Genomic DNA, 13,063 nt, shown 5'->3' on the forward strand with positions numbered 1-13,063 from the left:
CTGGGTCAGAACCCAGCAGGCCTTGGGCCAGGCTGAGACCCACAGCTTCTCAGGGGTGTTTGTTAGGACTAGCCCATTCTGCATCGCTTCTCCTGCTTTCACCAGGTTGGTATTTGGTGGCAGGCAAAAGCTCCATTACAAAATGTCTGACTGGTTCAAATGGCCTTATTATAATAAAGTGAGACCGTGGCGTACCTATAAAAAGGTCTCCTTGTTAAGGGAGGCGGCTTTCTTTCATGCTGGGTTCCTTTTATATGATATGCTTTTACTCTTTTTCTTCACTATTTCCCACGCTGGAAACAAAGATATTCAATAACAAAAAGTTATTGAAACAGAATGGACTCCCCTGGGAGTTTAATTTTCCAGAACTGGGTATATTTTGGAACATCCCATCTCTTCACCTTTGAGCCCTAGTTTACATGGATGCCATACCTCCATACAGAGCGCATTCAGATATTTCTTTGGGGCAGAGGGGAAAATCAATAGAAGCCACTGCCAGAAGAAGAGAGTCTCTCTTGTAATGCCCCCTCGCACCCAAGGACAACTGTTTCCATGCTTGCCCAGCTCTCAGGGACCTCTGCCTGCTATACTGGCAGGGCAACTTTTTAATAAAACATCATTTTTGGAACTCTTTTTTATGACTTATTCAGGAGAGGGACTTGACTTGCCAACTGTCTCCTCATTCATTGCAGTATTATCCACCCACTACTGTTGGACAATACCTTCATTTGAGTTTTATAAAAATGCAGACCTTTATGGGCTGTCATACATCTCAAAAATGAGTGCCTTCTAAAAGTATTTATTCCATAAAAAAAACTAAAGAAACCCTCAAAAAACAGGAGATCCCTGACTCCAGAAGGTCATCGGTAGCTTTGGCTTTCATATCATGAGTTTCTCAGGTAAACATCCATCCCAGCAAATGTCGGGGGTTTTTTGGCATATTTGTTTTTTCCCTTGCTGTTCCTCCTCCTCTCCTTTCCCGTGATCAGAAGTAGCAGTATAAACTAGAAGCTGGTCTCAGAAAGGTTTTGAACTGAGTGCGCCCTACAGATGAATAAACACATTACCTTCCGAACCCTGGGATCTCTCTTCCAAAGGAAACAGGAAAAGGGGGAGCTCAGAGTCCCTAGCAAAATACCAGCGTGCAGAAAAAAGCCCTGTTTAAATTTTTTTAACTTTCCCATCAGAAGCCTTTTTTGGAGGGGGGGTGGAAAGGGGGGGGAGAAGGGAAGGGTGTGAGGAGAGGGGGGAAGGTGGGTGCTGGGAGAGGGGAGGAAAAATACAGTGAATGCTCCTGTAACCTTTGCTCTGTTGATACTAGACAAGACTGCACTGTTAATGAGTGATTGTTAACAGATGGCTGTTGAGCAACTTAGTCAGAAGCAGAAGATGTTATTTGGTTGTAGTGCTGGGAGGGTTAGGGTGCAGAGGTGAGGTAAGGGGATATTTAGTCTTTTCATGAGGACTGAACTGTCAGAGATTTATGATTTTTGGTTAGGTTTTTGGAAGTGAAGGCTTGGGGGAAGGAGTTTCTGTGTGCTAGTAGTAGGAAGGCCATTGGTGCTGAAGGCTCTAATGATTATTTTTGCAGTCGAAGGGTCTCACCGCAGCCTGTGGCCTTTGAGAACTGAAAGATGGAAATATACATCTTTAACTAGCCAGCCCTCGTGTCCCAGGCTGGGAGGAATGAGGTTCTTTCCATCTCTTGTTGGTGAGGATGTATTGAGAGAACTTAAGGTGTGGAACTGCACTTTGGCACTTTGTGTATGAGATAAATTATCCATGGACACCACTGCATACTGTTTTTGTGCTGTTTTTTTTTTTTTTCATGGATATGAGTTTGAAGGCAGCCTGAAAATGTTACACGTGCTCTCAGCAAAGTTTGGGTATTTGATCATACCAAGATTATTCCAGTCTGTGCAGTAGTTGGATTTCGTATCTACCTGCCTCTGGCCCTTGCTAGTTAAAGGGTTTAGGGGTGTGAGATATGAGTGAGATCGACAAGGATTGCTTCTCAAGAGCATTCTTGTTTTCTGCCGGTGATGTATGGCTTGAATGAAGGGAAGACCAAATGCACAGTACAACTTCCTACTGATAGGAATTTGCAAGCAATGTTTGTCTTCGATCAGAAAAGGGGAATCCCACTCATACATGCCACTGGCAAGTCTTTAATAGCAAATCTTCACATGACCTCCCACAGCTGTGTGCTGGGTGATTTAATGTCTTTCTTGTACACTAACTTTCTAACGTGTATAGATGAGCGTGTGTTTATACATATCTAGGGAGAGATTTATACAATATAAAGACTAATTGCTTTATTTGCTCTGTCATCCTTATTTATCCATATTTCTCTTTTGGGGGCACATAGGACTGTATGACAAATGTTCTTACACCTCCCGTGACCGAGGATGGGTCCTGGGGATTAACACCGTCAGTGACCAGGGGAATAGAGACCCCCGCTATTTCTTCTCTCTGAAGACAGACCGTGCTCGCAAAGTGACCACCATTGCAGCACATCGCAGCTACCTCCCCAACCAGTGGGTTCACCTGGCTGCCACGTACGATGGGCACCTGATGAAACTCTACGTCAATGGTGCCCAGGTAGCCACAAGCGGAGAGCAGGTGGGCAGCATCTTCAGTCTTCTGACATTGAAGTGCAAGGTGCTCATGGTTGGAGGAAATGCCCTGAACCAGAACTATCGGGGTTATGTGGAGCACTTCAGCCTCTGGAGGACAGCCAGGTCTCAGAAGGAGATCTTGTTGGACATGGGCCAGGCAATTCACAGACAAGACATGCCTCTACCTCAGCTAGTTCTTCAAGACAGTTTACTGAATGTGAAAAACACCTGGTCTCCCATGAAGGATGGCAGCAGTCCTCAGAGCAAGTCCAGCTACCATCACGGCTATTTGCTGGATACCAGCCTAGAGCCTCCTCTCTGTGGACAGACAGTCTGTGACAACACGGACGTCATTGCCAGCTACAACAAACTCCCCAGCTTCCGCCGTAACAAGATCGTTCGCTACCGTGTGGTAAATCTCTACGATGACAAACACCAGAACCCCACAGTCAGCCAGCAGCAGATAGAGTTCCAGCACCAGCATTTGAATGAGGCTTTCAGCCGCTACAACATCACCTGGGAGCTGGAGGTGCTGGAGGTGAAGAACTCATCCCTTCGGCACCGACTCATCCTGGCCAACTGTGATATCAGCAAGATCGGGGACGAGAACTGCGATCCCGAGTGCAACCACACCTTGACTGGGTACGACGGAGGAGACTGCCGGCATGTACGCCACACGCTCTTCAACAAGAAGAAGCAGAATGGAGTGTGTGACATGGATTGCAATTACGAGAGGTACAACTTCGATGGTGGGGAGTGCTGCAACCCGGAGATAACAGAAGTCACCAAGACGTGCTTTGACCCATATTCTCCATACAGGTAGGCAATTTCTTCAACGAGCTTTTTACATTCATATTAATGAGTATCTGTCTAAGTATTGATCAGCCTGCTGGCTGCTGAACCGTTGTGTTATTGACGTTATGAACTTGGGTGTTTTTAATGCATTTCTTTTTTTCTTGGTATTTGGCTGACATTGCAATTACCTGAGTGCAATCTCAGTAATGGTCTCAACTGCATCTTACCATTGAAATCTTAACAATGTTGGAAGGCCCATTAGTTGTTGGTTCTGAACAGTATGTTGTAGCATTGCCCAGCTCATTTTAACCACAGACTAGATTAGATGCCATAGGAAGCTCATATGGTTTCAGTCACTGTCCCTGGGAACGTTCAAGAAATGTTCAGATATTGTATGAAAGGACATGGTTTAGGGGGGAAACATTGGTGGTAGATGGGTGGTTGGACTGGATGATCTTCGAGATCTTTTCCAACCTCAGTGATTCTATAATTGTATGATTCATGTGTATTTACAGAGTGAAGAGCCCTACAAGGCATGTAACATAAATACTCCTAAGTAGTCTTAAATTTTGTAGGACGCCTTTGAAGGTGGGTAGGTTATTCTATGTTCTTAAAGCTATAAGAGTACAGATTACTGTAAGAACTGCTGTAAGGGGCTGCTGAGTCTATGAGTTATGAGGAGGGAAGTAGGTACTCAGTTCTTGGGAGCGCCGTTGCACGTGGTGGGTGGGTAATTCAGCTCTCCATAAACATATGAAATCAGGAGTACCTTACTACAAATGAGTGAGTAGCTTTCTGTGGATGGATATGAGTTTATAAAACCCTGAGATTCTCAGCTACAGCTTCCTCATGTTGTAGTTTGAAGAGGGGCATTCCTGAGTTACTCACATCAGTCGAGCACCACATAGCTAGAGCTATTCCAGCTGTTTTTTCATCACTTTCAGACAAGAATTAGTATGTTTGGTTAGAAAAAAAGTTTCTTGTTGGTGAGCTAGTGATGTAAATGCACAGGAGGTGGAGGTGAAGGATAAAATTCTGTTGTCTGTATCCCATGTTACTGTTTTTAAGAGCAGTTCATGGAATCATGGTGAAAAGCCTTAAGACAGAACACCCTGTGTCGTCAACACTGAAGTTCAGGTTAAGAAGGAAAGTATGAGCTGTTCTGGAGTTCTTCTAATTATATCAATTCAGGCTATATTTGTAATTTCCTTAGTAGAGAGAAGTTTTTAAACAACATTATCATCTCAATTGGAGCTTAAAATACACATAATTAAGCTGCAAAGAAATGCTTCCATTTCTTTTTTTTCCCACTTTAGTGAGTTTTTTTAAAAAACATCCGTATAGCTCAGCTTGACTTCAGTCAGTTATCAGTGAACAAGGCTCAAATGGGAAGCTACTTTAAGCACTAATTATTGAAAATATAAAAAGGAAAAATACCAGTCTTTTAATGCTGTTCAACTAGAGAGGAACACAACTGAGCAAATACCATCAAAGGCGTAATGCAAATGTGGTTGTTTTAACAGTGTAGTTCTGAGAACTTGAGGTGTTAGTTATAACAGCTATGACAATTTTTAGAAAAATACATTATTTTTAATCTGATAGTACCCTTTTATCACTTGTACTGCGACCAGCATAAAACCCGTGCAAAATGAAACAAGAAATGCCTTTTAAATTGTAGTTTTCAGATTTAAAGCTGTGCCTTAATGTTATTCTGACTTTCTATTGTTTCTATTCCAAATGAAGTTTCTTTGCTGCACAGATTGTACTTGCACAAGCCCAAGCTAGGAATTTAATTCCAAGATGTTCCGTTACCTTAAGACAGCATACTTGCTTCTCATATCCATTTGTATGTTGTTTTTGGAGACAACCACCTTGCTTGGCTTGTCTGGAAGACTTGTGTGCAGCACCTACTCTCAAGTGACACACATCAGTCATTATTGGAGGCCTTGAAGTTCCTCTTCCACACCACGGAGCTCGAGTAAATCTGTAGTCCATGCGCAGATTTGTTTGCAATGTTTAGATTTATTTGTCTTTACCTAGAAGTTGTAATGCAGCACTTAACATTGGCAGTGAGACCAAAGGCAGCAGAAGGCAGCCCTCTCTCTCGAGCCTTTTCCTGCTGGCTGAGCTCCTGCCCACACAGTGCTGGGTGCTCACAGTTGGTGTTCCAGAACACAGCACTTAGAACTGTAGATTTGATCAGTGAGCTTTGTTAAGATTGAACTCTGCTTGGAGTGTTTGAGCTAATGGGTACAGTTTTAGGGCAGTGGCTTTGTTAGCAAAGACTTCATTGACTAGAAGGGTGAAGACTCAAATCCTGTGTTTGGCTGAGGGCAATCAGCACCATCCCCTGAGAGAGATTTTGGTGCCAATTACTGACTCAGTCAGAATATGTGACTTAGTTGGCACCATCTGGGCCCATTTTGCATCACCAGCCCCTCTTGTCAGCACTTTCACTGGCAGCCCTCAGTCCCCTCTAGCGCAGGCCTTGCACTGCATCACTGAGGGCATCTCCGCAGTGCTGAGGCTCTCATCAAACTCCAGGTGTTTCCTCTGCCAGAGTTCAGTCTAACAACAGCAGAAGAAAGAGAAATGAGCCCTTGGTTTAATAAGGCTTCAAATAAAGTAAGATGGAACAGATGAAATGTTACCAATACAGAGTTCCCTGAGCTTTAAGATGTAGAGGCTCTTCAGCCTTCCTTGGTACAGGGGAGTCTTGAGATGCTACTGGGTTTCGTTCTTCCTGCGTGCTCAATGTCAGCAGTTGTAGCCAGCTGTTCACCGTGTGGAGTTTATTCCTGAAATAATTCTGCTCTTTGGAACCAACCAGAAAGTGCTAATGTTTGATTAATGCTGTTATAAACAGGAACCCTCTTCAGTGCCTCTTCATCCCCAAAAGGAGGTGGATTCATTTCCTGTCTCTTTCCTTCTTGTGTCAGTCTCAGTGTGACCATCTCAGCCCCAGCCCTTCCAGCCTCCATCCTGGGATCTCCTAATGTTGCTGTGGATATCTGTACAAAAAACTCTGTGTCTGCCTCTTGATGAGTTGTAACCCCAAATGCTGGAAAAATTCTGAGGCAACTCTAGTCTACATTGTAAGTTGCTTGTGATTTTTTTGGCACCTTGGACTAAGTTCTCAGGTGCTTTGATGGTGTCCTTCAGCCACTGATGTGGTGCAGCTCAAGGGTGGTTTTTTTGTTTTTTTTTGTTTTCTCCCAGCCCCTCCTTTTGGCACCTCTGCAAAATGTTTTCTTCGAAGAGCTGAGATTCTGTGCCATGTTCAGATAGTGGGGATGTTGGTGGAAATTTAATCTGCAAAGACGTTTGCCAGAGGGACAGTTCAGAGGAACAGTGCTGATGGATGGGGCTCTGCTGCTCTGGGAGCTGCAGAGGAGAAAAGCTGTAAACACTGGTACCAATTAGATCATCTCTCCTCTTTATTAGTAGCCTGCAGGGAAAAAAACCCAACATGACTGGTTATCATTATTCACACAACAGGCTCTATCTGAGACATCTGCCTAACTTCTTTTTACTAATTTAATGAGAGTGGGACAGAATGTGTTTAGACCCAGCACAAGGTTTGTAAATACTCTTCAGCTTTTCTTTATTTCTGCAGTTCTGGAAAGATGAGAACATGCTAAGATCATGCAGTCTGTCCCAATACAAAAGGAAGGAGCAAGGATAGACGTAGTTGCCAGAGAGACACATTCCTAGTGTTGTTTGGGATACTGCTGGTTACAAAATAGGGAAGACTGAGCTCATGACACCTACCATGGCTCCTTTTCAAAAAACTTGAAACAAACAGCAAGGGATCATAGGAAATTATCCTCTGTAAGTGCCATTTGATGTGGTGAATTCTTGCACCATACTATGGTTAACTGAACCATTCCTTTTATGTAATATTGGGTTTTCACATCAGGCTTCACCACAGGATTGCATATACAGATAAGAAAGCCTCCCTCTGATGGCTTCTTAGGAAAATACTGATGAAATTCCTGAAACAGTGCAAGCTACTCCCTCGATTCAGACAATGCACTGAATACTTGTTGGAAATCTCTTCCAGAATAACTCACCATGGGGACAGTTTTTCTCAATATCCACATTTGTGCCCTGAAGGCTCCTGTAGACCTTCTGTTCACCTCAAGGAGGGCAGAATACCTGCCTGCAAGCTCAGAGTGACATGGAGCTGAAGAACTGGAGCCTGCTGCCCTGCTGGTCCCAACCCTTTCTCTACCCCTTCCAACTCTTGGCCTGTGCAGCTTGGCCAAGCCCTGCATTGCGTCACACCAGCTCAACTCAGAATTGAGGACATTTCCAGTCATACATGAAACAGACTCTAAATACACATTTGAACCATTTGTAGAAACATCTTCTGTGGAGTTTTGAACTGCAGTAGCTATGGCAGATCCTTGTATGAAGGACACAACAACTGTGCCATAAGGGACACAAGAGAAGCAGGAGGGGTTGGCTCATCCTCAGCCTAGCTCAGGCTCATGCAGGTAGCAAAGTGGCTGCATGTCGGGGTTCTTCCATGGAGTTTCGGAATAAGTCAGCCTCTTAACTGCCTTTCTTTCTTTTCCATTGAAAATCCTTTCACGAGGCTTCTTTGCAAAATACGGTCAGTTTTTTTCGGGGGAAGGAGGCACACGCAGTGCCCTCTTTTAGGAGCTGGGGGAGTTGTAAGAAATACTCCTTGATTCCCAAGAACGAATTAATTTCCACCTAATCCAAAACACTGGAAAGAACAGAAGAAATTCATCAAAGCTGTTCAATTCAAGAAGCTTGAGGACTTAATCCCCTGCCTTGAAGAGGCCATTGTACAGCTCTTGACATCAAGGATTCCTGCACTCAATCAGGTATCAGGCAGAACTGTAGCAAATATCTGAGTTTTTGTCTAAGGATGCAGTGCTAAATGTCCAGGTCTTTCCAAAGGGTTTAGAAGGTGGAGAGATAATGCTCTCAAGGACAAAGTTGCTGTATCTTGGTAGTTTGCACCCAACAGCCAAGTCCCAACAGGAAATCCTCTGCTCTCTCTGTTTATTCTGTCCTCTATTCCAGATGTCAGGGATGTTAATCAGCTGGGAGGAATTGCATCTGTTCCCATGCTAGCAACTGACATTTATAAGTCTACTATTGAATTCTAATATAGTCAGGATTTCATTGCTAAAGAAACTATCCCTATGTATGCAATTGCACGCCCTCAAATCGGTAGGAGTTTGCTCTATTTAGATTGTCCCACAGTCATCTTTTCCAACAGTTTTTTTTCCAGAAGCATTTTTTCCTCAAGACTCATAGGACTCACGGTTTCTTTCATGGACATTATCCATTATGTAAAAAGATCACTGTCTGGTCAAACTGCAGGATGCTTGGAAAGGAGACAGCCTATAAAATCTATGGAGTAAACTATCAGAGATGATGAAGAATCCTTGTAGGAGACAAGAGATGAAAGTCTTATTATACTCTCCAGTGGCAGTGCAGAACCATTTGGCTCTGGAACCCTGGGTGGAAGATTGGAAGGGACCCTGCAGCACTGGCACCGATGCTCTCCATAACCCCTTTACCAGTTGGGGTTCATCCCCCCACACGTTCTGGAATGCAGCAGTCTGGGTAAGGCTGGTTTGTTCCCTTTGCTGGTCAGTGCAGTTGATACTGTCTAACCCATCCAGTTTGGTCATGGCCAAAATGCCTCTTGGAATGCTGTGGAGCTCTGTGTTTATCACCATTTTCTCCCATACCCAATTAGGTACCACCTCTCTTCAGCAGGGTGTGAGTTGCTCCTTGTGTTAGCAGCAACCCAAGCCTTCTGTAAATACAGGAGGTTGCACCTTTCACACCGAAAGATTCAAAGCACAGGTTATTTCTATGCCAAGCTTAACCAGCACTTCCATTTGCAATTCCAATGCTACCTTTCTGAGTTCATTTTTGATAGGAATTTAAATCCATTTCGTGCGAGCAGAAGCTGCCCACTGAGGAAGTACAAAGCAGCCACCTCCACCGTGCTTTGTTTGCATCGAGGAAGAGCACAGTGCCTTTGGCTTTGCCCCTCACGTGCAGTGCTGCATGTGGACAAACAGTACTTGGGCTGTTTGTTTTTCCTAGCAATCCCTTCCCTGTCGCTGCTAGTGGAAATGTACAGAAATCTTTCAGGAGAGAGGATGCTGACTTGTGTTATCCTGGGGGAGTTTGCTCTGTGCAGACGCACTTCAGCCTGCCTAGTGCCTTCATGTAGCAGCTCAGAAGGTTCAGGAGAAGGGGTGAGAAGGAGAAGATGAATTTTCTTTATACAGTCTCAGCTGAAAGTGTTGATGTGAGTGGGGGCATTAATAGTGGCCCAGCAGCTCTGCCTTTGCCCAATATCTGTGAACTTAATGCTGGGGGAGAAAGCCAACCCGATAGCATGATTACTCAGATAATAGCAGTTTCTACGAGTAGGTTATATTTTGGGGAGAATACCCTCATGCCACAGAGGACTTGCCTGCAGCCTCAGTAGATATGATGGCAAGACTGGGAAAAGGGATGCAAGTTCAGAGCAGAATAAAGTGCTGACACTGTGCGAGTGCTGCGATTCGCAGAGCAGCAATGCTCTGACGCACTGTGAGAGCTGCAGCTCAAAAGTGAGACAGGGGGAAGGGCAGCTTGCCTCTTTTTTAAGCCCATCCATAGTGTAAGGACAGAAAGATAAGAAGAGGACAAAAAAAAGGGTTGGACAGTTGGACCAGATGATCTTGGAGGACTTTTCCAACCTTAATGATTTGGTGATGCTGTGATTCTGAGGGTTTACGAGTTTAAATCTTGTCCTTAATTTTTTTTTTCTCCCCAAATTAATCAGTCTATTGTTGTTTAAAAAAAAAAAAGAAAAGTGAGGTCACTTTCAATAAATCATTGCTTGTGATCTTCTTGCGGGCTTTCTGCTTTTAGTTTGCTGGCCTGTTGGAGGATTTCAGAGGTACGAGAAGGAGTGTGTGTGGCAGGGGATTTGCAAGTGTGTGTATGTTTAAATTTGATAGCTGGAGCTGAGTGAAGAGAGGATTAACTAAATGGAAAGGTGAGGGGAAAGAGGAAGGTCTTGGAAAAGACTGAAGGGGAAGGGATGCAGAGGCAGATCTGTAGGCAACAACCCGAAGCACAGTTAGTGTCTACTGGCCCTCATTTGAACTTCTTTGGCACCAGTTCCTGAAGCTTTCAGTCCCCATTTGCCTCCTCCACGTTCCCTCCCTGTCTCCTTCTTCCCCCCATTGCAGGCAGCCCAAACCTTCAGGCTCTCCCTCTGCCTGCCCTGGGGCTGGAGGAAGCCCAAAAAGTGATGTCTCCATTCAGGAGCTGTTCCATTCCTTTTTCAGCCGTCCGCCACAGGGAGAGGTTGTGCACAGAGATTGATGCAGAGAAGGGGATGCCTGCTCTGTTAGCTGTGTGTCAGGACACCCACTGCAGTCATCACACAGAGTGCTCCAGGTTCCTCTGTGTGCACATCTGAGATGAAATGTGTGAGTTGCCAGTAATCATTTCCTTACAGCTCTCAGGAAAGGCAGCGATGCAGGGCCTCAAGACAGGTATTTTAGAATTTTGATACTGTGAAACCAGTTCAATATTTATAACACCTGCTTATGGTGTCATAGAACAGCGTGATGCAGATAGCAGTAGTCGTCATTCATCCATTAGGGCCAGATTTGTGGGCTGGATGTATCCCCATCCACAACCTGGTGGGGTGTCTGTCAAAAACTATTCCCTGTTTGCTGGCTGAAACGCAGTTGTGAGACCCACGTAGAAGAAGATAGGAGCATTTGTTCTGCTGAGGTCAATGAAATCCCATCCTTCGGTTTTATTCTGAATAAATGAGCAATGTTGGAGTTTCTCAGAGTAGCCAAAGTGCAGCTGCGCAGTGTGCACTCAGCCTCAGACCCCAGGCTGGCATAAATTGGCAAAAAAGCGTTTTCAGGTTCACTAGTGAGGAATGGGTAGCTTCACCATCACAGTGCTGATGCTCAGTTTCCAAAAGGCTCAGGGAGAGCTGCACTGAGGAAACTTCTTGGAGTACTTAAATGTTTGGGGTATGAAAGCCTAATAAACCTCCAAAAAGCCAGGAAATTTGGAGTGAAGGCTGAAACTCCATACCTCGTGCACCCTACCGGGACTTTGTATTTCAGAACACGTTATGTTTGTTCGCTGAAATGTCTCCAGTATGAGGCTCTTTAGGGTGGGGTTTCACCTTTAACTCTAAATTTCCTGGCATGTGTGAGTTTGAAGCACACGCTTAACTTCTCCCCGGTGCTGTTTTTCAGTTTTAATTTCCTTTTTCTTTTAAAGGAGGGACCCTGCTAGAAGGACCCCTGCTAGAAAGGGACCTCGCTGAAATCAAGATTGGAGTTTTTGGCCTAATTTGATCTTTCTGAAATTCTTCAAGAGAACGAGGTCCAGCATTTGTTTGTTCCCAGCCATTGTTTTAAAGACTCCTGTGGCCAATCCACCCCGGTGAAAAAAAACTGATAAAATCTGCACCCTGCAGACCAATTATTTGCGAAGGTACCCAGATGTTTGGGTAGTATTGAACAAAGCGTGGAAACATGGGAGCATCTCATGGAAATTCCACCTAGAGAACTGGTCATGGCCATGGATACGTGTGAGCTGTTTGTTGTGAAATACACTATTTCCTTTAATTCAGTAATTGCAGAATAAGCCCACTTGTCGAGTTACATCAGTGATAGCAAAATAGTGGAAATAGCAGTGGTTTGGAATAACAGCAATGGCAATTACCTGCAATGCTTTTAAAAATAATTTTGGCCCCAGACATTGAAAAGATGTGTCATCACTGATTTGTGTGAGGGCAGCTTCAGCAGTGTTGAATTACAGGGCTTGGGAGAATAAAATTCTTTTTGCTTCCTCAAAATTCATCTTTTGAGCTATACTGACAGTAGATAATATGGAATAAATTTGCTTCTCATGCTATGTCCTTGTAGTGTCAATAAATTGAGGACTTCAATGAGAAGCTGTGGTTCTCATTTTCCCCAGCACAAGGCTTCATTTTCATATCATTCCCATCAGCTTTGCAGGAAGAATTTATTTTAGTGAAATATCCCCAGAGAAATTTGAGAAGCACTGAAGTTATGTGGCGTGGGCTTTTTGAGTGCCTGCAGCTCGGGCCAGGTGTGCTGCAGTGCTTGCAGGGCTCCACGATGGCTGTGGCATGGCATGGACTTGGTGTGGCCATCCCTGAGATTCAGCAGTTCTGCAGTACTGTCAAGAGCTTCACTTCATGACTTCATGCAAATGACAACTCAAAGTGCACATGGTGCTTTGTCACCAACCAGCCCGCCGTGGTGAGGACCGTACCCTGCCGTGCTGAGATGATGGGAATTCATATAATCACAGGATCATTAAGGTTGGAAAAGACCTCTAAAGTCATCTAGTCCAACCATCCACTCACCGCCAATGCTGCCCACTGACCACGTCCCTCAGTGCCACATCTGCATGTTTCTTGGACACCTCCAGGCCTTCCTGTACTTGTAGGGAGCATATAAACAGGAGGGGGAACAGCTGTTTATGAGGGTTGTTAGTGATAGTACGGGGGGAATGGTTTTAAACCGAGACAGGAGAGGTTTAGGTTAGATATTAGGAGGAAGTTTTTCACTTAGAGGGTGGTGAGGCACTGGAAC

General features: G+C 44.5%; 1 protein-coding gene across 2 annotated transcripts in view; it reads left to right on the top strand.

Moving 5' to 3' along the window:
• Positions 1 to 13,063, top strand: part of PAPPA (pappalysin 1) — a 171,980-nt gene that overhangs the window by 22,347 nt on the left and 136,570 nt on the right. For both annotated transcript variants that reach the window (XM_010720813.2, XM_019621403.1), the window contains exon 2: positions 2,369 to 3,437. In XM_010720813.2, coding sequence (XP_010719115.1) covers positions 2,369 to 3,437 — 1,069 coding nt within the window. The remainder of the gene's footprint in view (positions 1 to 2,368; positions 3,438 to 13,063) is intronic.

This window comes from Meleagris gallopavo, chromosome 19 (genome assembly GCF_000146605.3).
Source record: "Meleagris gallopavo isolate NT-WF06-2002-E0010 breed Aviagen turkey brand Nicholas breeding stock chromosome 19, Turkey_5.1, whole genome shotgun sequence".
NCBI classification, from domain to species: domain Eukaryota; kingdom Metazoa; phylum Chordata; class Aves; order Galliformes; family Phasianidae; genus Meleagris; species Meleagris gallopavo.